The sequence below is a fragment of the Poecilia reticulata genome, chromosome 16 (genome assembly GCF_904066995.2).
Source record: "Poecilia reticulata chromosome 16, P_reticulata-male-v2, whole genome shotgun sequence".
NCBI classification, from domain to species: domain Eukaryota; kingdom Metazoa; phylum Chordata; class Actinopteri; order Cyprinodontiformes; family Poeciliidae; genus Poecilia; species Poecilia reticulata.
This window is the reverse complement of record NC_088845.1, coordinates 669,228-693,241: the sequence shown is the minus strand read 5'-3', so window position 1 is coordinate 693,241 and position 24,014 is coordinate 669,228. Positions and strand designations below refer to the sequence as shown.

The 24,014-nt window shown below is 46.9% G+C and overlaps 2 protein-coding genes across 3 annotated transcripts; both read right to left on the bottom strand.

Annotated features, from left to right (window-relative positions):
- Positions 1-7,582: 7,582 nt before the first annotated feature.
- On the bottom strand, positions 7,583-8,510 carry gbp (glycogen synthase kinase binding protein). The gene has a single exon (XM_008430604.3). The coding sequence runs from the start codon at positions 8,436-8,438 to the stop codon at positions 7,986-7,988; it is 453 nt and encodes a 150-aa protein (XP_008428826.1). The 5' UTR covers positions 8,439-8,510; the 3' UTR covers positions 7,583-7,985.
- A 2,798-nt stretch (positions 8,511-11,308) lies between these two features.
- On the bottom strand, positions 11,309-18,084 carry LOC103477473 (uncharacterized). Of its 2 annotated transcripts, none has more exons than XM_008430606.3 (7): positions 17,968-18,084; positions 17,260-17,327; positions 14,341-14,433; positions 14,189-14,273; positions 13,885-14,062; positions 12,545-12,619; positions 11,309-12,436 (listed from the first exon to the last, which is right to left on the bottom strand). In XM_008430606.3, exons 3-7 carry the CDS (start codon positions 14,403-14,405, stop codon positions 12,216-12,218), a joined length of 624 nt encoding a protein of 207 aa, XP_008428828.1. In that variant the 5' UTR covers positions 14,406-14,433; positions 17,260-17,327; positions 17,968-18,084; the 3' UTR covers positions 11,309-12,215. The 2 variants fall into 2 exon arrangements, with proteins under 2 accessions (XP_008428828.1, XP_008428827.1); XM_008430605.3 differs by having other exon boundaries at positions 17,918-18,074.
- Positions 18,085-24,014: the final 5,930 nt, after the last annotated feature.

Genomic DNA, 24,014 nt, shown 5'->3' with positions numbered 1-24,014 from the left:
CTGCTGGGGGGTAAATAAGCTGCTGGGGGGCAAATAAGCTGCTGGGGGGCAAATAAGCTGCTGGGGGGTATATAAGCTGCTGGGGGGTAAATAAGCTGCTGGGGTGTATATAAGCTGCTGGGGGGTAAATAAGCTGCTGGGGGTAAATTAGCTGGCGGGGGGTAAATTAGCTGCTGGGGGGCAAATAAGCTGCTGGGGGGTAAATTAGCTGCTGGGGGGCAAATAAGCTGCTGGGGGTAAATTAGCTGCTGGGGGGTAAATTAGCTGCTGGGGGGTAAATTAGCTGCTGCGTGTATATAAGCTGCTGGGGGGTATATAAGCTGCTGGGGGTAAATTAGCTGATGGGGGGTAAATTAGCTGCTGGGGGGCAAATAAGCTGCTGGGGGGTAAATTAGCTGCTGGGGGGCAAATAAGCTGCTGGGGGTAAATTAGCTGCTGGGGGGTAAATTAGCTGCTCGGGGGTAAATTAGCTGCTGCGTGTATATAAGCTGCTGGGGGGTATATAAGCTGCTGGGGGGTAAATTAGCTGCTGGGGGTTAAATTAGCTGCTGGGGTGTATATAAGCTGCTGGGGGGTAAATAAGCTGCTGGGGGGCAAATAAGCTGCTGGGGGGTAAATAAGCTGCTGGGGGGCAAATAAGCTGCTGGGGGGTAAATTAGCTGCTGGGGGGCAAATAAGCTGCTGGGGGTAAATTAGCTGCTGGGGGGTAAATTAGCTGCTGCGTGTATATAAGCTGCTGGGGGGTAAATAAGCTGCTGGGGGGTAAATTAGCTGCTGGGGGGTAAATAAGCTGCTGGGGTGTATATAAGCTGCTGGGGGGTAAATAAGCTGCTGGGGTGTATATAAGCTGCTGGGGGGTAAATAAGCTGCTGGGGTGTATATAAGCTGCTGGGGGTAAATTAGCTGCTTGGGGGCAAATAAGCTGCTGGGGGGTAAATAAGCTGCTGGGGGGAAAATAAGCTGCTGGGGGTATATAAGCTGCTGGGGGGTAAATTAGCTGCTGGGGGGTATATAAGCTGCTGGGGGGTATATAAGCTGCTGGGGTGTATATAAGCTGCTGGGGGGTAAATAAGCTGCTGGGGTGTATATAAGCTGCTGGGGGGTAAATTAGCTGCTGGGGGGTATATAAGCTGCTGGGGGGTAAATAAGCTGCTGGGGGGTATATAAGCTGCTGGGGGGTAAATTAGCTGCTGGGGGGTAAATTAGCTGCTGCGTGTATATAAGCTGCTGGGGGTATATAAGCTGCTGGGGGTATATAAGCTGCTGGGGTGTATATAAGCTGCTGCGGGGTATATAAGCTGCTGGGGGGTATATAAGCTGCTGGGGTGTATATAAGCTGCTGGGGGGTAAATAAGCTGCTGGGGGGTAAATAAGCTGCTGGGGGGTATATAAGCTGCTGGGGGGTAAATTAGCTGCTGGGGGTAAATTAGCTGCTGCGTGTATATAAGCTGCTGGGGGGTATATAAGCTGCTGGGGTGTATATAAGCTGCTGGGGGGTAAATTAGCTGATGGGGGGTAAATTAGCTGCTGGGGGGTAAATAAGCTGCTGGGGGGTAAATTAGCTGCTGGGGGGTATATAAGCTGCTGGGGGGTAAATTAGCTACTGGGGTGTATATAAGCTGCTGGGGGGTAAATAAGCTGCTGGGGGGTAAATTAGCTGCTGGGGGGTAAATAAGCTGCTGGGGGGTAAATTAGCTGCTGGGGTGTATATAAGCTGCTGGGGGGTAAATAAGCTGCTGGGGGGTAAATTAGCTGCTGGGGGGTAAATTAGCTGCTGGGGGGTAAAGAAGCTGCTGGGGGGTAAAGAAGCTGCTGGGGGGTAAATTATCTGCCCTGGTTCCACTAAGAGTTTATGTAGTCAAACAGGAAGTGACATCGGCTGCAGCCCTTCATCATCCTTCTGGTTCCGTCCCGGTTCTTCCAGCCGACCCGACGGCAGGATGTTTACGGAGGAGACGTCGAGGTTCTGGACCGACCCGGTTTCCCACAGGTGGTTCTGGCCCGGCTGGCAGAAACAGAAGTAAACAGGCTGTCAGCGGGAGAGCGGGTCCAGATCCCGGTTCTGTTCCCGCCGGCGCCGTGGATCGGATGAGGCGGGAGGAGGAGCAGAATCGGGCCGGGTTCAGAACCGGTTCAGAACCAGGAGGAGTTTCCAGCCATTCAGGAAGGAAAAATCCAAGTCCTGCTGAAGGGAATTGGACCTGGTAGAGAACCGGGTCAGCAGGCGGTTCTGCTCAGTAGAACCGGGTCGTACCGGACTCCATGCAGCGGTTTAATAATGTAATAATAATAATAAAAGATTCTTACAGAAACAAAAAGTTAAAGAATGAAAAAATAAAATGGTTTGTCCTGATTGTTGCTGTGTGAAGAGAACCAGGCGACCCAATAAACCGCGGAACCAACCAATCTGGGTTTTTCTTTGACATTCCAGCAGAACCTTCATATTGCTGACGCAGCACCTGGAGCACATGGAGGGCAGGAAGTAATGCAGCCCGTTGATTCTGTAGATCAGCATCTGAAGGCCGAGTCCTGCTGCCCCCACTGTCCTCATGCAGAGACATGAACATCCTGCAGGTTCTTCTGTCCCTGCTGGTAGAACGACGACCTCAGCAGGTCAACGTTCCTCTGATGAGCCTCACCTGATCCAGGTGCGTTAAACCAGGGACAGACTAACACATGCCGGGCCTCCAGGACCCACCTTGGGCCTCCAGGACCCACCTTGGGCCTCCAGGACCCACCTTGGGCCTCCAGGACCCACCTTGGGCCTCCAGGACCCACGTTGGGCCTCCAGGACCCACGTTGGGCCTCCAGGACCCACCTTGGGGCTCCAGGACCCACCTTGGGGCTCCAGGACCCACCTTGGGCCTCCAGGACCCACCTTGGGGCTCCAGGACCCACCTTGGGGCTCCAGGACCCACCTTGGGCCTCCAGGACCCACCTTGGGGCTCCAGGACCCACCTTGGGGCTCCAGGACCCACCTTGGGGCTCCAGGACCCACCTTGGGCCTCCCTGATCTGCAGCTCAGAGCAGGAGGTGCAGAAACTAACAGGAAACGTTAGATATAACGACAGTTATTTATTTGCGTGGTTGTCCTCGGAGCGCTAATGTTGTTAGCACATAGGCGTAGGAACCGGGGGGAACGGAGGGACAGTTCAGCTGTTCAGGTTCAGAGCTGCTGCTTTTAGAAAAACATGGCCGTGTTTCTTAATGTTATCTAGTTTTATGACCTGTTTCCTGTTCAGAGCTCAGACAGTTCGGTGTTTACAGCAGGATGTTCAGGCGGATCAGTGGCTCGGCTCTCTGGTTCCCATAAACGGTTTCAGGCTGAATACAGAAGCGACTCCATGGAAATAACTCAGGATCTTTATTCACCATCCGGTAGTTTTAGGCTGAAGAAGCTGATCGGACTGAAGCGAAGGCTGCAAACTTTGCTGTTAGCGTTAGCTTCAACTGGTAGCGACGGATATTTACAAGCCGCCATCTTAATTCAGGATCATTTGGAAATGAATGAAAACTTTAAAGCCCGTTATATTAGGAAGACAACAATGTTCATAGTGTGTTTTGTCTGAAATACACTTTGTCTTTTCTAGCTGTCATGGTAACTCAAAGCGGAAACAAGTGAGCCGCATTGGCTCGTGCAGATGTGACGTCACCGACGTCGGTGAAAAGAGCCCATTTCACCTCAGTTGGAAGAAAAACCGTTTGATTTTGAAATGTTCGGTCACTTTGCGTTAACGGTGAGAATGAACTGAATGAACTGAATGAATTGAATGAATTGAATGAACTGAATGAACTGAATGAATTGAATGAACTGAATGAACTGAATGAACTGAATGAACTCTCCCATACAGCATAAAGAAATCTGCCCCGTCTCGTTTACTCATGGCTGCTTAAAGCTTTTCACGACCGGCTGGTTTTACAGACATGGTCTGTAAAATGCTACCTGACTCGCATGAATTTGGTTTTCAGAAGCTAAATAAATTATTTACCAGGAGATTCAAGCTCATAGAAATAACAGGGTTAGCTCGTTGTTAGCATAGCATCGTTATCAGACTAATTACTTAATTAGCACAACTCGCTGCTCACCCGCAGAAACAAGTTACAGCCATTTAAAGCTGCTTTTGGTCCTAAATGTGACCCAACCTGGAGCTAAATGATCTCCAGCTTTGACAGCTTTGTGCTGTATAACATGAGGTCTGCAGGTGGTCAGTGATGTTTCGCCTCAATGCGGGTAAATCCTCAAGATTATAAGAGATAATAACCTTTTTTTACAGAGATGATCATATCCTAAATATACGCATATTTTTCCGAGACGCCTCGGATGTTCCAGCCTATTTAGCCCATTAGCTACTCGTTGTGATCAACTTTGCTTTGAACCGGAGAAATCCACTTCCGGCCATCCATCTGAATAGACCCTTTTCACAGTGACGTCAGACAATGGCCGCCATAACTCTTTTTTTTACTTTATTGAAACAAGGGAAGTACAAACAAAGGCAAATACAACAGTGGAGCTCTAGAAGGCATAACAGGCAGATTTCAGAGTGAAAATACGGATTGGTGAGAAAAATGATAACAATAAAACTAATAATAATAATAATACATTTTATTTCAAAGGCGCCTTTCTGGCACTCAAGGACACCGTACAATAGTAAAAAAACTGTGACAGAAACAAATAAAATATAACAAGTAAAAGTAGATAAAAATAAATAAAACAAAACAATGTATCTATATAAAAACTATGTAAAATCAGGCAAACCAATTGTGTCATGTGGAAAAGGCAGATCTAAAAAGGTGTGTTTTGAGTTCGGTTTTAAAATGTGATAATGACTTTATGTTTCTAAGGTATGGTGGTAATGAGTTCCAGAGTTGGGGAGCAGAGCGACTGAAAGCTCTGCTCCCCATGGTGGTGAGACGGGCAGAGGGGACAGTGACATGGATGGAGGAGGATGATCTGAGGGAGCGAGAGGGAATGGCAATATGAAACAATAACTGATTATTTGTTAATATGTTAGGACTGACAGACTGACGGATATGTCCATGAATAATTCAGTCAGGTCTTCAAATGATCCAACACGTTTCAGAGATTTCAAATATAACTGGAATTCAGATAAAACGGTTTGAAAACTGGAGATGATGTCAGCACTTTGTTTATGAATAAAACATGTTGCCAAACAAAGTATCAGGTTACAACATATTTCCATTGTTTTGTTTCCAGTAACACTCCACAGGTCAACAAATCTATAGAAACTATAGAATCTATAGAAACAGATTCAGGAAGTGACAGAAGATCTACGCTCTATTGTTTCAGCTTCACTCTCACAAAATCAGCTTTTATTAAAGCGAATTCTTCTGTTGAGCATCTAAAAGGTTCAATGTTCCTTTAGCTTTTGGTTGGTTCGCCGCAACTCAGGTGCATCTTTACTTCTGGTGATTTTCCCTCTGGGAACCAACCAGAACCAGGACTAGGACCAGAACCAACCAGAACCAGGACTAGGACTAGGACCAGAACCAACCAGAACCAGACATGGATGCTCATCATCTTAATGACATAAGGTTAATAAATACGGCATTAAGTGTTAGAGAGCTGCTATTACCCAGAACCAGGACCAGAACCAGGACCAGAACCAGGACCAGAACCAACTAGGACCAGAACCAACCAGAACCAGACATGGATGCTCATCATCTTAAAGACATAAAGTTAATAAATACGGCATTAAGTGTTAGAGAGCTGCTATTACCCAGAACCAGGACCAGAACCAGGACCAGAACCAACTAGGACCAGAACCAACCAGAACCAGACATGGATGCTCATCATCTTAAAGACATAAAGTTAATAAATACGGCATTAAGTGTTAGAGAGCTGCTATTACCCAGGACCAGAATTAGGACCAGAACCAGGACCAGAACCAGAACCAGGACCAGAACCAACATGAACCAGAACCAGAACTAGGACCAGAACCAGAACCAGGACCAGAACCAGGACCAGGACCAGAACCAACATGAACCAGAACCAGGACTAGGACCAGAACCAGGTTTTTCTCTCTCTTCAGCAGCTGCTGTCTCATCAGTTATTCTTCGGTTTTCTTTGAAGCATAATCTCCGTTATGATGAACAGTTGATGCCACGTTTTAGTTTAGATTCTTTATTTTCTTCTGCTCTGTAACTTTAACCCTGAAAACTCCAGTCAAACTGTCCAAACTCTGTTTGCCGTCTTGGATCTAGAAACTCCAATATTCTCCTCTCAGATGTATAATCTGGCATAAGGAGGATAATCTCTCTGCACCGACTGCTGGATGATATGATATAATGTAAAGCAGCTGTTTAACATCCAGTTCCTCTCAGTGGGAGTTTGCAGCAGCTGCTGAGGATCCAGCTGATCCCTGATCGTTTGGAAACAGTTCAAAGTTTAAACTGGCATGTTGAACATCTTTAATCTGGTGGAATATTTACAACTAGAACATGAATATATTCTCCACTCTGATTGGCTGATAGGCCTACAGGTTTTAACTTGAATGTTCATTAAATCTTTCATAGACGCTGTGAAAATAATTTCTATTCTCATGACTTTTTTTGTTCTCTGGGAAATTATATTTGATGATAAATACAGAAACAAGCATAAAAATCCAAACATCTACAACAGTGATAGTAAAATTAATGATATAATAATAGTCAGTGCAAAGTAGCCTGCAATGTTTTAGTGGGGGGGGAGGGGGGGCTGGATAGAGGGGGGGGCTGGATAGAGGGGGGGGGCTGGATAGAGGGGGGGGGGCTGGATAGAGGGGGGCGGGGGGGCTGAAAAGGGTTGAGAAACACTGGATTAGATGAACCTGCCCTTTCACAATAAAAGCCTCCCAGAGTGAACAGGACTCTGACCCGGTTCTGTTGCTCATTCTGGAGGTTCTGGTGAGTCCTGCTGCCATCTGCTGGACTGATGCTGTCACTGCCCCTGTTGGGCCCCAGGACTCACCTGGTGGACAGGTGAGCAGGTTCTGCTAGACCGCAGGAGAACCGGAGAACCACAGGGCCGAGCCGAACAGAACCAGGTCGGTTCTGATCAGAGGACCGTCTCCAGCTGCTGCTCCTGTGATTGGACGAGCCAGCAGTTCTAAACCAAATCAAGCAGCTTCAGAGCTGCTATTTTTACCCTCCATGTTGGTTCTGATGACGTCACACCCAACATGGAGGCAGCGGAAGGTCCAAACCTTTATTCTGATGGCTGTTAGATGATCAGCTGGTTCTGTTGCTGGTTTGGTTCTGATGTTTACTGGAGCCGCCATCATCAGAACCGTCTGCTGGACCTCCACCAGCAGACGGTGGGCTCTGGTTCTGAGCGGAACCGGCCCGGTCCAGCAGGGCCACCGGTTCTGGCCTGAAATGGATCCAGCTCTTCTTTCATTCAGAGTTCTGACGTGAGTCCAGATTCTGGTGTGTTCTGATTGGGCCGCTTCATTCAAAAACGGACCAGTCAAAGTCTGCCCGGCAGGGGGCGCTGCAGCCTGTGTGTGTGTGTGTGTGTGTGCGTGTGTGTGTGTGTGTGTGTGTGTGTGTGTGTGAGAGAACAGAGGACGCTGAACCTCAGGTGTAAAAACGGAAGTGTTTATTATTAAGACAATAAAAGCCCTGAAGAGTCAGGAATGTGAAGGCGCTCCGCTACGGAGCAGTCACGTGATTCTTCTGGACACACAAACAGGAAATAAACAGACACGTTCAGTCTCTGACGTCAGCAGCCTCACCTGCTGCAGGTGAGGCCAACATCAGTTTGGAGTGGGGTGGGGGGGCCAGTCACTGTAAACATCCGGTCTGATCAAGCCCCGCCCCCACAAAACGTAATCATTGTTCAAGAACACGGCGTGCACGTGACCGAGGCGCGTGCAGGCTGAGCCGCACGTTCCCTCCATGAGACACATGTTATAAAAACACGGAACCAGAACTCCCATCCGACCCGGTCTGGGTCCAGTCCAGTCCAGTCCGCCCCGGTCCTCCCATCAGGCGCAGGGCAGGCTGTCCGGAGTCCGGCCCAGATCCCTGCAGTCCGGGGAGAACTGCAGCCTCCGAACCGCCTCCTTGATCAGGTTCCCGGACAGAATCAGTTCCTGCAGCAGCCGGTGCGGGTCGTCCTCCTGGACCCGAACCGGGACCCGCTTCCGGTTCCACGGTCGGAGCTGGTCCCAGTCCGGCTCCGCGTGGCTCGGCAGCTGGTACGGGCTGCGGGTCCGGTGGGTCCCGCGCTGGTTCCGGATCTTCAGGCAGCAGCCGCGGGGGTTCTGCTGGAGGTTCGGGCCCGCCGCGCCCCCGCAGGACCCGGGCCCGGTCCGTGGGTTTCCCCCCGGCGCCCCGTGGAGCTGCAGCGCCTCTCCGATCTGCGTGACCAGCGCGTCCACGTCCGCGGGGCCCACGGCCTGCTGCAGGGCCAGCAGGTTCTCCTTCAGACTCGGCATCTCTCTGCGGACCGAACCGAACCGAGCCGGGCCGCTCAGTACACACAAACAAGCCGTTTGATTTGTAAACAATGGGTGACGCGTCTGGACCGAACCATCTGTTGCCGGGGGGAGGGGGGTATGGAGGCGTGACGTCACGCTGAGTGGGGGTGGGGGGGGGGGCAGGTACAGGTGGGGGGACGGAACCGCTTCAGACACTTCATCAGGTCCACTGGTCCGAACCAGAACACTCACTCCGAACCGAGCCTCCTCCCTCCGTGAGACAACCCCCACCCCCCGAAATGGACCGGTCCATCCGAACCAACATTACATAACTTTGGTCTGGCTCTGCCGGAACCATTTACACACAAACCGAACCTCATCAGAACCGTTATGACCCAAACACCGTCATCGGTTCCGACCGAAACACACAGCCTGATCCCCCTTCAGAACCAACCAGCTCTTAGTGAAGTGGATCAGAACCGGATCCTGATTCTGCACACATGAGCTGATGTACCGAACCGGAACCGGAGGGATGTTCTAAGAGAGAAAGGGGGGGGGGGGGGGGAGCTGCAGAGAACAATGTGTGTGTGTGTGTGTCTGTGTGTGTGAGGACAGTGTGTGTGTGTGTGTGTGTGTGTGAGGACAGTGTGTGTGTGTGTGTGTGTGTGAGGACAGTGTGTGTGTGTGTGTGTGTGTGTGTGTGTGTGTGTGTGTGAGGACAGCGTGTTCATGTTTCTCAGAAGCAGCCTGCCCTGCCTGAACTCGTTGCTCCCTGCAGCCTCATGACCATATAAGGAGCTGCTGGCGGCACCACGTGACTCAGCAGCCAATCAGAAGCCGCTGCTCTGATTCCTGGTCCACTAAAGTGAAAGGAACACAAATCAGCTTCCAGGTTCCGATGACGGTGTTTGGGTCATAACGGTTCTGATGAGGTTCGGTTTGTGTGTAAATGGTTCCGACAGAACCGGACCGGGCCGGTCACACAAACTGACCTGAGGTCCGATTAAAGAATAAGCTTCATCAGAACCTAGGTTCTGTTTGGTTCTGTTTGGTTCGGACCTTAAGCCGGCTCCAAACAGAACCACCTGGTCGTTCTTCAGAACCGGGCCAGCTGAGTCTCTAACAGAATGTGAACAGACGGACCTCAGTGAGCAGCAGAGGTCAGCGGGTTGGTTCTGACCCGGTCCAGCCCGCCCCTCCATGTGTTCATGTTTAGACTCGTTCCTGGAAAACCTTCCGGAGGAGGAGGAGGAAGAGGAGGAGGAAGAGGAGGAGGAAGAGGAGGAGGAAGAGGAGGAGGAGGAGGAGGAGGAAGAGGAGGAGGAGGAGGAGGAGGAGGAGGAGGAGGAGGAGGAGGAGGAGGAGGAGGAGGAGGAGGAGGAGGAGGAGGAGGAGGAGGAGGAGGAGGAAGAGGAGGAGTCTTTCCAGGGCCGCTGCCAGGAATCCCTGTGCAGCTGCTGTGAACATTTATTGAGTTTATTTGCCCCATAAAAAGCGTCACAGTTATAAAGGTTCATCTGCTTCTGTCTTTGGTCCAATACTGATAATCAGCACAATATTCAGCGCTAGTGAATTTATCATCCAACAGTCTGAAAGTTGGTTGCTTAAATGTTTTCTATCAGTTTCAGATCCAATCCAGACTTCTAAATGTTAGTAGCTTCATTTTATTCAAGCTGCAGTATAATAAATAAAATAATAAATATATGTTTTCTCCTTATTTGTTAAAGATGTCACCATGACGTCACTGGTAGCTACACTAACTAGACTGAGCATTCACAACAGGCTATGCTAGCTACGGCATAGGGATGAGCAGCAACATGAGATTGTGATTGACAGCACTAAACCTCTCCTGGGAGAAGGCAGAGGAAATAGACTTTCCACAGATTACCTCTCATACCGTACTGTCACAACACAATGACAGTTTTAATAAATATGTGGGAAAAAATTTATTATAAAAGTTACTGCAGCTTTAATTTCACCCATGAGGGACGTGGATTCAGTGATGGAGATACATAGATATTATTTATAATGTATAAAGGTGTTATGTCATCTAATTAGCTTTACATCCTGAAGAAAAATATATTTTAGAAGATAATTTATCTTTCACGTTGCCAGAAATGGCGAAATTAATAGTAAATAATAAAGATTTTGTGGTATTCTCGTTTAGTGACGTAATTAGATTAGTTGTGCTTCCACCCCTCACCACTAGAGGCAGCAGCACTGCAGGCCCGAAAAGATGCGACTAAGAACCAGATTTAGAAGTAAACATTAAGCTACTGTTAAAAACTGAGCTGCGCTGAAGTAAATAAAAGATTGAAGTTCAAATACAAGCTGAGAGTGAAAATCCTTTTTAAAGATGAAGCTACATCACAGATTCTTCCTCCTCCTCTTTCCGCGTCTGCATCCGAGTCAGTGAAGCAGCTAACTATGCTAATGCGGGTTATTTGTGGCTATTTCTTCAAGTCGCCATCCCTCCCGCATTAGCTGTAGGCAGCGGTAAAACAATAGTCACATTTAAGCTGTGATAACTGGAGTTCCACATATTTTATAGCCTAAATCCTCTGTGGAAAACCGGTTAGCGAGTTGCTAACATGTAAACAAATGGCGGTTCCGGCGGAAGTCGCGCCCATAAATCACGCAAAGCATCATGGGGGCTCGGAATAAGGTGGATACGGCGCCCCTGACTCTTCCTCACTGGGAAACATCTGGGTCCTGCGGGACGTCTCCATGGCGACGAGTGAACCTGCCGTTTATTTTTTTTATTGCATCAAAATGTCAATTGACAAATTTGATGTTGCATCAAATTGACATTTAGAACAGGGGAAAACGAAAAACTGCCAGGAGTTTTAAAGCAGATTTTAAATTTAAGGATGAATCTGAAACGTCCACGGGGTTTAGAGCACAGAGACTGTGATGAGTTTTATTTTCCTAACAAAAGTGTAGAGCATTTTATTGAATCTTTTACAGACATTTAACGCTAGAGCAGCACAAGCTAACCTGGATATTCTTTATTCTTCCTCGTAAAGATGAATCTACTTGAAGTCAGTGGTTTCATTTTGTAGGGTCAAAGTTCAGCTTCCATCTTTATTTGGGATCTTTTGTGATAATTACCCCAAAATATGAAACTTGTTTTAACAGGAATGCTGTAAAGATGGCAAGAAATTCACAAACCTGCAACCCTGGACCGCTCACGTGACAGCCCGGTGGGCGGGGCTCAGCATCCAGGGGGCGGGGCCTGTAGAAAACAGACCAACACCTCCACCTTCTGGGCGGCTGCGGGAACTGCAGCTAGACCCAGAGTTATGACGCCATCTGATCAGTCAGGAGGCTGAAGCAGAAGAATGTGTAGCAAAGGCAGGCAGGCGTCTGATGTTTGGGGATCATGTGACCTGGACATGTTTTATGTTTATTACAACATGTTGATGTGAGCTGCATGTTCCACATGCACTGCATTTATAAGATATTAAAAACTTAACAGTTCCTGATGCAGACTGAGCTACTCATGAATCAATCACAAGTCAGGAGGCGGAGCAGAGCGCTAGCCCCGCCCACTCAGAGGAGCCACCATCTTCTCTAGAGGAAACTTCGTTTATTCACATAACTTAGAGAACAAAAGTGCAGCTTCAGGAACTCAGATCGCCAACGCAGAGAGAGGTCAGTGAAGTAGACAAAAATACAACAACCAATCAGAGAACAAACCAAAGCCTCCAGAGACAGACCTGAAGCTCAGGAACCAATCAGCAGCCAGACCTCTGCTGCTTATAGTAAATAACAAAAAACCCCAGGCCCCGCCCCTCAGTCCTCCAGACACTGGCCCGCCATCAGCATGTACTCGTCCATCTCCTGGTCCAGGCGTTTGCGGGACATGGACATGTAGTCGTCCAGCTGCCGGTCCAACCTGCTTCTGGACAGAGACATGTACTCATCCAGCTCAGCATCCAGCTTCTGCTTTGGGACAAAGCCCCGCCCCTTTGAGGCCGTGGCCCCGCCCCTCCACAGCGTGGGGCCCCGCCCTCCTGTCACAGGACGGAGATGATGAGTGGTCAGATGCATCAAGGTTCTGCAGATGATGGACCGAACAGATCTGGGTTCAGGCCAGATCTGAACAGTTCATCTGAACAGACCTTCAGTCTGGTTCTGGAGGTCCGATTTCACCACCAGGCAGCGCTGTCCCAGCCGACTCAGCAGGTTCCGCCGTCCTGTGGAGAAGCAGCGCTGAGGCTACAGGTAGCGACGCCGAGGCTACAGGTAGCGACGCCGAGGCTACAGGTAGCGACGCCGAGGCTACAGGTAGCGACGCCGAGGCTACAGGTAGCAGCGCCGAGGCTACAGGTAGCGACGCCGAGGCTACAGGTAGCGACGCCGAGGCTACAGGTAGCGACGCCGAGGCTACAGGTAGCGACGCCGAGGCTACAGGTAGCGACGCCGAGGCTACAGGTAGCGACGCCGAGGCTACAGGTAGCGACGCCGAGGCTACAGGTAGCGACGCTGAGGCTACAGGTAGCAACGCTGAGGCTACAGGTAGCGACGCTGAGGCTACAGGTAGCAACGCTGAGGCTACAGGTAGCGACGCTGAGGCGACTTGTAGCGACGCTGAGGCTACAGGTAGCGACGCTGAGGCTACAGGTAGCGACGCTGAGGCTACAGGTAGCGACGCTGAGGCTACAGGTAGCAACGCTGAGGCTACAGGTAGCGACGCTGAGGCGACTTGTAGCGACGCTGAGGCTACAGGTAGCGACGCTGAGGCTACAGGTAGCGACGCTGAGGCTACGCGTAGCGACGCTGAGGCTACGTGGAGCAATGCTGAGGTTACAGGTAGCGACGCTGAGGCTACGTGTAGCGACGCTGAGGCTACATGTGTGAGGCTACATGTAGCAATGCTGAGGCTATGTGTAGCAACACTGAGGCTACAGGTAGCAACGCTTAGGCGACATGTAGCAACGCTGAGGCTACATGTCAGCTTAGCTAGCAGCTAATTCAATTCAGCTCAGTTAAAAAATACTTGATTAATCCCAAAGGGAAATTAAATGTCATTTGGCAGGAAGGATCTCCTGTAGCAGTCTGTGTTACAGCGACTGTGAAGAAGCCTCTGACTGAAGACGCTTTGCCTTCCTGAGACATGAAGAGGACAGTCAGGATTGGCCAGAACGTTATTGATCCTATGAAGAATCCTTCTTTGCATCATCATCACCAGAACAGAACCAGCCTATTTTATCAGGCCATTTATGCTAAGCTAATGCTGCTAGTTCAGCAGCAAATATTGCTGATATTTATCAGAAACTAGTCCAGTAATATCTGTAGGAACTCATTAAGTTCATAAGTTGGGAATGAGGAGAGAGCTTGTTTATCGTTGTCATAGTAACTCCATAGCCACTACCATGACAGTTGGTTACGGTGCCTACCAAGATGGCCGTCAGTGTGATGTCACATGAGAAGCTTTGATCGCAGCTCAGCTGCTACTCACTCCTGTAGGGGGCGCTGCACCTGCCTCTCCAGGTGTACTTTCTCCTGAAGCTCCAGAACCCGGGCCGCCTCCAGGACCAGTGCCGTCGGGTCGGCCCGCGGGTCAGCAGCGGACCCCCAAGTCGGGTCCACACGCTGCCCCTCACACGCAGCCGCCTCCTCCGGCAGATGGGCGGAGCCTGACGCACACAGGACCAATCAGACACGCCGTTACCACAGAGACACAGATCCCAGGATCAGAACCGGACCGGACCGGATCCGTCCTGATCCCACTGAAAGGTCAGAGGGGCGGAGCTTCAGCTCACCTGAACCAGTGCCGTTCTCATCCTGAGGTTCCTGGAACTGGGCCTGCCGGGTCGGGTCAGCCGGGTCGTCAGAAGCTGAGAGAAGCTGAGGGACACGTGACGTCAGAGCATAGCTGGTTCTGGGTCGGTTCTGGGTCGGTTCTGGATCTCACCGCTCGTTCAGGGAAACCGCCGACGTGCTCCTCAGGTACAGCGGGCCGGGCCGGGCCGGCTCCATCAGAATCTGCCCCTGTAGCCGGGTTCTCCTGCAGAACCAGCAGCAACAGAACCAACATCACGGCGACCCGCTTCACCAGAATCTACCCTGCAACAGGGACCCAACCCAACCGAACTAGAACTAGAACCGACACGTGTGGACGCTCTGACCCGGTCCAAACATCCTTTGGACTGGGTCCGCTGGTAGCGGTTCTGATGCTGGCCGAGTTCTGAAAAACTTCAAAATGGAGGCAGCCTGCTACTTATTATTTATATATTAGAGACGCTCCGATCGGGTTTATTGGTGCCGATACCGATCGGTGATCGGTATTTCAGGCTGAGGTCACCCTGAGGTCGTCCTGAGGTCATCCTGAGGTCGTTCTGAGGTCATTCTGAGGTCATCCTGAGGTCACCCTGAGGTCATTCTGAGGTCACCCTGAGGTCATCCTGAGGTCATTCTGAGGTCACCCTGAGGTCATCTTGAGGTCGTTCTGAGGTCATTCTGAGGTCACCCTGAGGTCATTCTGAGGTCATCTTGAGGTCGTTCTGAGGTCATTCTGAGGTCGTTCTGAGGTCACCCTGAGGTCGTTCTGAGGTCACCATGAGGTCATTCTGAGGTCACCCTGAGGTCATTCTGAGGTCACCCTGAGGTCACCATGAGGTCATTCTGAGGTCGTTCTCCACAGCAACTCGCACACTACAGGATTTGTTGCTGCGCAGTGAGAAGGAAAGAGGAGAGGAGCTGCAGGCTGAGAAGGGAGATAAATGTGATCGGCAACAAGAGACGCTGATCGATCACCGATCAGACGCTATGACGTAAATCGGCCGATTATGATCAGTGGCAGTCGGATCAATCGGCATTCCTCTAGTTATATTTATATTCCAGCTCCTAGCTGTATAAACTCCAATGCTTATTGAATATAAACATCTCTGATGTGTATTTGTATGATGAGGGAGGCGGAGCCTAAGGAGACCAACACCTGGAATCAACATGTTCATAGTCGACATGTCGCCGGCCCCGCCCCCTACAGGCCCCGCCCCTACCGGCCCCGCCCCCTACAGGCCCCGCCCCCAGCAGAAGAGCCGTCATCCGACAAGCCAACTGTTCTCATGGCCGACTAACGGACCTCCATGTGTCACACATTGTTTTAGTCATTTTTTCCTTATAAATCAGCACTTGAGGCAAAGACGGCAGCAATAACATTCTGTAACTAGTCCTAGGTCAGGTGTGTGAGGTTATTAGCGGGAAATAACGAGAAATCAACGATAAAACCAAGAGGAACAATGAGGGATGAAGTTGGATGTGAGTGAAGGCTGTGAGACGCACTGCAGGTACAACATGGGGGAGAAATGACCAATAAAACCGGCTTGTGAAAACCTGCCTTCAGGAAGATGCTTAGAAACAAACAGTAGCAATGAAACGTGATTAAATGTGAGCTCAGCAGTTGGTCTGTGTTCATGCTGCTGTTGGAATCTACACACATGAAATCAGCACAACTACCTTCAGCAACGCTGTAGCTGACGTCAGCGTGGGGCGGAGCAGCATCACGTCAACTATTAGGCAGCTTCTTGTCCTCAGGCAAAATGGGCCAAAATAAAGACTGAAAAGCCCAAAACTAAAAGGGTTTCAGAGATGCAGCCCTGTTGAAACTGCTCAAATACTGGAGTGTGATCACAGAGCCATCTAATATTTTGCTGCACATAGAGAACAGGGTCACTAGAAACATGTTGAGAAAAAGATAAGTAAGTTAACTGGCAAATATTTGAGAAGAGTCAAACGTGAAGCTACAGGAAGCCGCTGTCTTCCAGCGCTGTCAGACCTGAAGCACAAGATGTTCAGAGAAACGGCCAAAGTAAGGAAGGCTGAAACATCAAGCCTGGACCAAGACCAATCTGCAGACAGGTTGTTCACAGGTTTTATGGACTGATGAGATGAGAGCGAGTCTGGACGGACCAGATGGATGGATCAGTCCTGGCCACAGCTTCCTTCACATCAGACGCCTGCAAGCTGGAGGCGGGGCACTGGTTCAGGCTGGCATTATTAACACGAGCCACTTGGACCTTTTCAGGTTGAAGATCGACTCAAAATCAACTCCTAACCTACAGCCGGTTTTTAGAAACACTTTCTTCAAGCAGTGGTTGAGGAAAAGCTGCATGATTCCTTTGCAGCATCACAGTGCTCCACTGCGTGTCCGGCCAGGAAAGGCCTTAAAGATGACGGAGTAATGAAGCGGCTCCTCCTCACCAGGTGTGGCCCCTCTGAAGCTGGAGGTCTAAGGTCACATCTCTGAACCGGGAGGCTCTGCTGCACAGAGCGCCGACATTGGCCACTGATTTAACTTTAAATGTCAGAAATGTTTGTCGTTTTTTAGTTCTGTTTATTATTCTAACAGATGACAATAAAGAAAGACGAGAAAATGTTCAGTTTGAATTCAGTTGCATAATAATTCTGCACACGTAGATATTGTCCTAACAAAGACAAAACCTCACTTTGGCTTTCTAAAAAAGGTTTGAGGGTTATTAACATGATTGAGAGCACTCAACAATAAAATGAATCCTCAAAACTACAACTAGCACAATAACTGTGTGTGTGTGTGTAGGTGTGTGTGTGTGTGTGTGTGTGTGTAGCTACCTTTTGGCTCCAACTGCACTCCATAACCATGTGGGGTTATTTTTCATATTTTGGATGAAAAGTCTCAGTTTTTAATCTTATGATTTGTGTCCCATCAGTGAGTCTTTTCCACTTATAGTGAACTGGACCTTAGAGGTCAGAGGTCAACTTCTCTGGACTGAAACTGAAGCAACTCCAGTCCACAGCAGAGAAAGTTAGAGCGTTTAGAGGCAGGCAGCAGCCATGCTGTGCCTCCATGTCTCACCTCGGTTCTGATGGTTCTGGTCAGGATGGGTCTCACTGGGTTCTGAATGGAGCAACCTGGAGTCGGTTCTGTTTAAACATAAAAGAAAAGTCTCACATTTCTTTTCCATGTCTCATGTTGAGTTAGACACAGCAGAACCTCCTGTCAGCAGCAACAATCCTCCATTCATCACATGGAAACACTGATTAGTGTTCGGTTTTTTATCATTATTTTAATTATTCCGAAACGTTTTGGATAATAATGGTTCTGGTTTCTCATCGGTTCTGGAAGGCGGGAACATGGGTCAGGTGTGCTGAGGTAATCGGTTTGTTTCAGCAGAACCGGTGTGGTTCTGGGTTCCTTCTCACCGAACCAGCCGGGTTTTACCGCCCAGCGGCCTGAATGCGACCCGCATGGCGGCGCCGCTGACACCGGTCGGTTTGCCGGCGTCCCCGGTCCTCAGGGCGGGGCGGAACCGACGCTTTCTGTTCCTATTTCAGGGTTAGGGTTAAAGCTGACCATTAAAGATAATGTTTAGCTTTAATTATTTCACTTACATTTATAATTCAGAAAATATCTAGAAATAAAACAGCTACACGGAAGTTAGCTTCGATGCTAACAAGCTGTTACCCTTCCCGCCAGGTAATTAAATACCGGCGGGACAAATCAAACAACCCACCTGTACCACTTGGTTCGGTGGCTGGTCTCACTGGTTCTGGTGAAACCTACCGGTTCGGATCGGTTCGGTTCGCTGTGCTGACCTTCACCTCTGACGTCATGGTCGACATATTAGCTTCCCGGAAGTTCCGTTGGGGTTCATCCTGGTCAGTCCGAACGGAACCTCTGAGAGAATCAAACTAGTTCCTTTCAAACTTTTGACGCCACTCTATGGAGCTAAAATGGTCTCATAATTCACAAATACACAGGACGAGATTCCTCTTAATTTCCAAGCTGCTTCTGGCCCGTGAGTTGCTGCATTTGTATGTGAATTTTGAGACTCCCCTGCATAAACATAATATAAGAGTAGACCCCGCTTTGGCTGCTCCGGCGCAGGAAATATGGCGGCCATCTTGGAGAGGTCGTCCCTCCTACTTTGCTCAACCAAAACAGCAGAAGATGCCTCAGCACTGAGGATATTGTTGTTCTGATCGATGGACTATTGATGTGAGGCTCCACAGACAACATTTCACAAGTAAGATGGACATATTATTGTGTATATATTGTGATTATAATATTACTTTACTGTATTTATGTCCACCAGCGAGATACCAGCTAATATTAGCTACAGTGTTTGGTGTAATACGGGTTCAGCCGCTATGAAGGATAACTGAGATTCTGTAAACCTAAAATAATTATTCTCTAACATTGACTTAGATTATCTGACACAAGAGCCTATATTAGAAATGAAACAATATAACACATATTATAAAACTTATATTATGTGTTATAACATTCACCAGCAAAGTTTACACAGGTGGTAAAGATTATTGTGTAATCAATATGTATGTCTATATGTCTATATAGACATACATATGTATATATAGACATATACATACATATATACATGTATCCAATATATATTATTCAGTATTAATCATTATTTATTTGTGTGTGTATAGTAATATAACTATGTATTGATATTACTAAATAATTTATTAAATAAATCATGAACGGCTGTGTGCTTTGTAATCTGCTCATCATTCATCAATATCAGAATATTCCATTCCTATTCTATTGTTATAGCCACTAAGCATATTTATGCTGAACTATGTATTAAAAACATACTAAATAATACAATTGTTTATAAATGTAGCTTTGATAATGTTTGAATATGGTTTCCAGTAACAAAAAAGCGTGTTTTGATCGATTAAATGCGCTGATACGTCATTGTGCTGCTAAACACATAACGCTGAGTGGAGTGGTGGACCGCTCCAAGATGGCCGCCCGCTCCAAGATGGCCGCCCTAAATCTCGTCAGCGACAATAGGCGAGAGCGGCCATGAGGGTCTATACCGAAATATTTTGAAAATGCTTAGAAAGGTGGATAAACTTAAACTGCATTTCCTGAATCCATTTCTAGAGATATGGTAACTTTTGGAGTGTTATTGAAAAACAAAACAATGAAGTCTGTTGTAACATTTTCTCTGGCAAAATTCTTCTTCATAAACAAGGAGTGCTGAGCAGCGGCGGAGCTAGACTTTTAAAGTTGGGGGAGCCAAGGGGGGGCCAGGACTACCTCTGGGGGGGCAAAATTTTAAATTTGTGTGTGCACATATACTGCTCAAAAAAATAATGGGAACACTTAAGTGTTCCCATTATTTTTTTGAGCAGGATATATATATGTGTGTGTATAATTTTAAAAAATAACCAAACTGAATATTTGGTTATTTTTTAAGCCCCTCTGTCATTTGACATGTTATAATTAACAGCTTTGACTGGAGCTCATGGAGACATGATGGACTTTACATAGATTCATCACAGAGGAAACTAGAATCAATCAATAAAAGATATTTCTGAATATCATCTCATGGACTGAACTCAACGTCTTTCTGACCGGAGCTGACAGCGAGTTGAAGAGTTATGGACACCTTGGTTAGGAAGCTCTGATTGGACAGGTAACAATAGACCAGAACTGTTGGCCTGATGGAGGTTCAGCTTCTAATGAGTTTACATTTAATGAGTTTGCAGCAAACAGAGAAAAGCTAAAGAGAATGTTATGATCTACTTATTGTAGTTTTAGTAGAGTAGATAAGAATAACATCACTCCTAGAATATTAACATCACCTTTAACTGATCACAAAGCAATATCATTGATCGCCTCATTCTGTCCTAACATTACTCCCACATTCTAAAGTTCTTATTGGAAACTTAACAATTCCATATTAAAACTGTGCTAGTAATTGATCAAATCAAATTATTAATAAACCAGTTCTGGAAAAAAGCCTTAATTAATAACAATTTCTCTAGAAATTGGGAACTCCTTAAATTTGAAGTTACTAAATATTTCAGAGAGTTTGGTGCCTCTGTGTCTAAATCCAGGAGAGACGGAGAAACATGTCATATCCAGAATAACGGAAATTACTCAAATCTTACCTGGAAATTTAACTGAAAATGACTTGAAGGATTTAACCATTCAACAAAATAAATTAAATTAAATATACAGAAGGACAGCAGAGGGGGCTTTTGTGAGATGGAGAAGGAAATGGCTGGAGGAACAAAACACTTTGTATTTCTTTCAGTTAGAAAGAACCGTGGTCGATTCAATTCAGTTCAAAACTTAACAACTTTATCACTGATGATCCCCGAACAACAGCAAAGTATTGCTCTGCTTTTCACAGTGAGTTGTATGAATCACGATATAATGAATCTGAATCTGAACATTTCTTTGCACATCTTAGTGAAACTAAGTCAATTATTGATGACCAAAGGAATATCTGTGATCGTCCCTCATCTCCTGCTGAAGTCCTGTCTGCCATCAAGCACCTAAAACTCAACAAACCTCCAGGAGTTGATAACTTCAGAGTTCTGCATCACCTTTGCAGAACAACTGGCCCCGTTCCTCCACCGGCTGTTTGCAGGATGCATCCATAACCAAACTCTTCCTCTGAGTCAAGGCCTGCTGACATTAATGCCCAAACCTAAAAAAGACCCTTCTGATTGATAATTGGCGCCAATCTGCCTTCTTAACAATGACTATAAAATACTAGCTCCAATTTTTGCGATGAGGATGAAAAGTGTTCTTAACTTTATAATTGATGAAACTCAAAATGGTTTCATGTCACAAAGACATTTAGCCAACAACATCAGGCTGGTGTTGGATCTGATTGACTGCAGATTTGTGCCTTATATTATTTTTAGATTTCCCTAAAGCCTTTGACACCATTGAACATAATTTTATTTTTCAATCATTAGAGAAATGAGGTGGTGGTGCACTAACACTAGAGGAATATGCAGACTTTTAATTTGAAACTTTCAGTGAGCTTCATTTTAACTACCACACCAATTCAATGTGTAACAGTAGTTTGTTTAAACCAGTCACATAAAGCACAAAGAGGAAATACCTGATGTGAAAAATGTCACGGCTTTTATTTTGAAACTTTCACTAAGCTTCATTTTTGTTACACGTTGGATTAATGGCCACATTAATCCAATGTGTAACAGTCCAGCTATATAATGCCCAAAACAGCAAGTAGATCTAAATGCCAGCTCAGCCCTAATGTGTGGTATCTGAGATCCACCATGTTGTAGAAGAACTACAACATGGTAGAAGAACTACCATGTTGTAGTTCTTCTACCATGTTGTAGAAGAACTACCATGTTGTAGTTCTTCTATAGTAATTAATCCTCAGCCACCTGCTGTGTGCTGACCAAGGCAAAGCACTAGGGGGCAGTGAAGTGCTACTCTTTGTGATAATATACTGAGAAAAAAAAGGTTAAAAAAAAACATTATTGCACCGCCTGTGGCGGTGCACTGACGTGAGAGGAATATGCAGGCTCTTATTTTGAAAGCATCAGGAAGCTTCATTTTAATGACCACGCTAATTCAATGTGCAACTCTGGTTTGTTTAAACCAGTCCCATAAAGCCCAAAAGAGCAATAACCTGATGTGAAAAATGTCAGGGATTTTATTTTGAAATGTTCAGTAAGCTTCATTTTAAATAGACACACTAATCCAATGTGTAACAGTGGTTTGGTTAATCCACCAATATAATGCCCAAAACAGCAAGTAGCTCTACATTCCAGCTCCTCTGTAATAACTGAATGATCCGCCATGTTGTAGTTCTGACCTTCTGCTCTGCCCTCTGTATTAAGGTGTTCCGCCATGTTTAGAACTACAGAGACCTTGTAGGCCAAACCAGCAGTTGCCATAGCGATCTTGTAGTCCAAACCAGCAGTTGCCATAGCGATCTTGTAGTCCAAACCAGCAGTTGCCATAGCGATCTTGTAGTCCAAACCAGCAGTTGCCATAGCGATCTTGTAGGCCAAACCAGCAGTTGCCATAGCGATCAAGCCTCTGCCAACTGCTGTGTGTGTGAGAGACACTTCATGTAACTTTGAGAACACCCAGTCACTTTTCATGAAAAAAGCAGTCTGAACGACCCCTTCCAGTTCAGGAACCGTTTGGCCGATCCAAAAACCGTTTGAAGCGTATGAGAGGGCTACTTGTCGTCTCCGATAGTCCTGTGATTCATATCTGTAGGTCATTCACAGTAATTGCACTAATGAGAGAAACATGGTGTGCGCTGAGCTCAGTAATTTTTCAAAACTCTATAAAACACTGAGGGGGAGCGTCAGTTGGTCATGTCCCGTCACTTTGCTCTGAAGCACCTGGACAGAAAACCGTAAGGCTTAGAGAAATTTCAAAAACATTTTACCGGAGCAGACATGCGGTGCTATTTCCTGACCAACTTTCATACCAATAGCACAAGTTTTGCGGCCATGAGAGCGATTTCAACATCATTTTTGGGTCAATATTCCACCCTGTTCCTCACTCTAAAAAGCGGCAGTTGGTGTCAGTTACACTCTGCGGTTCGGCAGTTGGAAATTTTTCTCGTTTTTCGCTTTTTCCGTCGCCGTCGTGACTCCGATCCCCAATAAAAATAATAGCCGCACGTTTTGATACCACTTTTGTGGGTGGGCACGCAGCGGTGCGAGCCGCATTGACGGTGACGGAAGGAAAAAATGGAATAATAATAAAGAGATATTCTATTGGGTGTAGATCAATAGGGGCCTGCCATGCAATGCGTTGCTGTGGCAGGCCCCTAATAATAATAAAGATATTTTCTATTGGGTGTAGATCAATAGGGGCCTGCCATGCAATGCGTTGCTGTGGCAGGCCCCTAATAATAATAAAGACTAACTTTGACCCTATTATAGAAAATGTACAAAAGAAGCTAAATTCTTGGCTTCAGAGAGATTCATCCATTCAAGGAGGAATGTTGTTGGCAGAAGCAGAAGCATCTCCCGTTTAACTTATCCAGCTTTTCTCTTCCTGTAAACAAACTACTGACATCATTGATAAAATGCTTTATAGGTTTATATGGAAAAACAGGATTCATTATATCAGGAAGTCCGTCTTCATGGACTCATTTGAACTTGGTGGCATCAATTTTCTTGGTTTTTCAACCTTAAATAATACATTGAAAATAAACAGTTTCTTAAAAATCCTCAATCTGGAATTTTATACCCAACTTTTTATTCTCAGAACTTGGTGGCCTTAATTTTATTCTCCTTTGCAACTACAAAATTGAGAAACTTCCCATAAAACCATCTAATTTCCACAAACAAAAGCTTCTTTCCTGGTCTCTAATTGACAAGCAGAATGTTTCACCCCATCGATATTATATGTGGAACAATGGAGACATTCTGTACAAACATAAATCTGTATTCTGGAATATTGGTTTGAACATGGAACCATCTGGTTCAGCAGCTGTTCAGGCCTGATGGCGTCTTAATGTCTTATTCTGAACTTGTAGGAAGGTTTGGTCTCGTTCCACCAGAGGAACGTGTGTTTGATGCATCCTGTCTGGTGTCATAATGCTTCTGTAACTTCTGGTTCGACTCCACCAGGTCCAGACGCTGCCGTCACTAATGTTGGTCAAACCTGAACGACCGTGACGTTCCAGCCTGATTCCAGAAGGACGTCGTCTCTGTTCCTCATGTTTTATCTCTTATTGGAAGAACTTTGCCCCCAACCTGCCCTGGGAAAATCTGGTGTCTTCCATCTAAATATTTAATTATTAATGAGATCAAAGTGTCTTTTAAGATAATCCATCG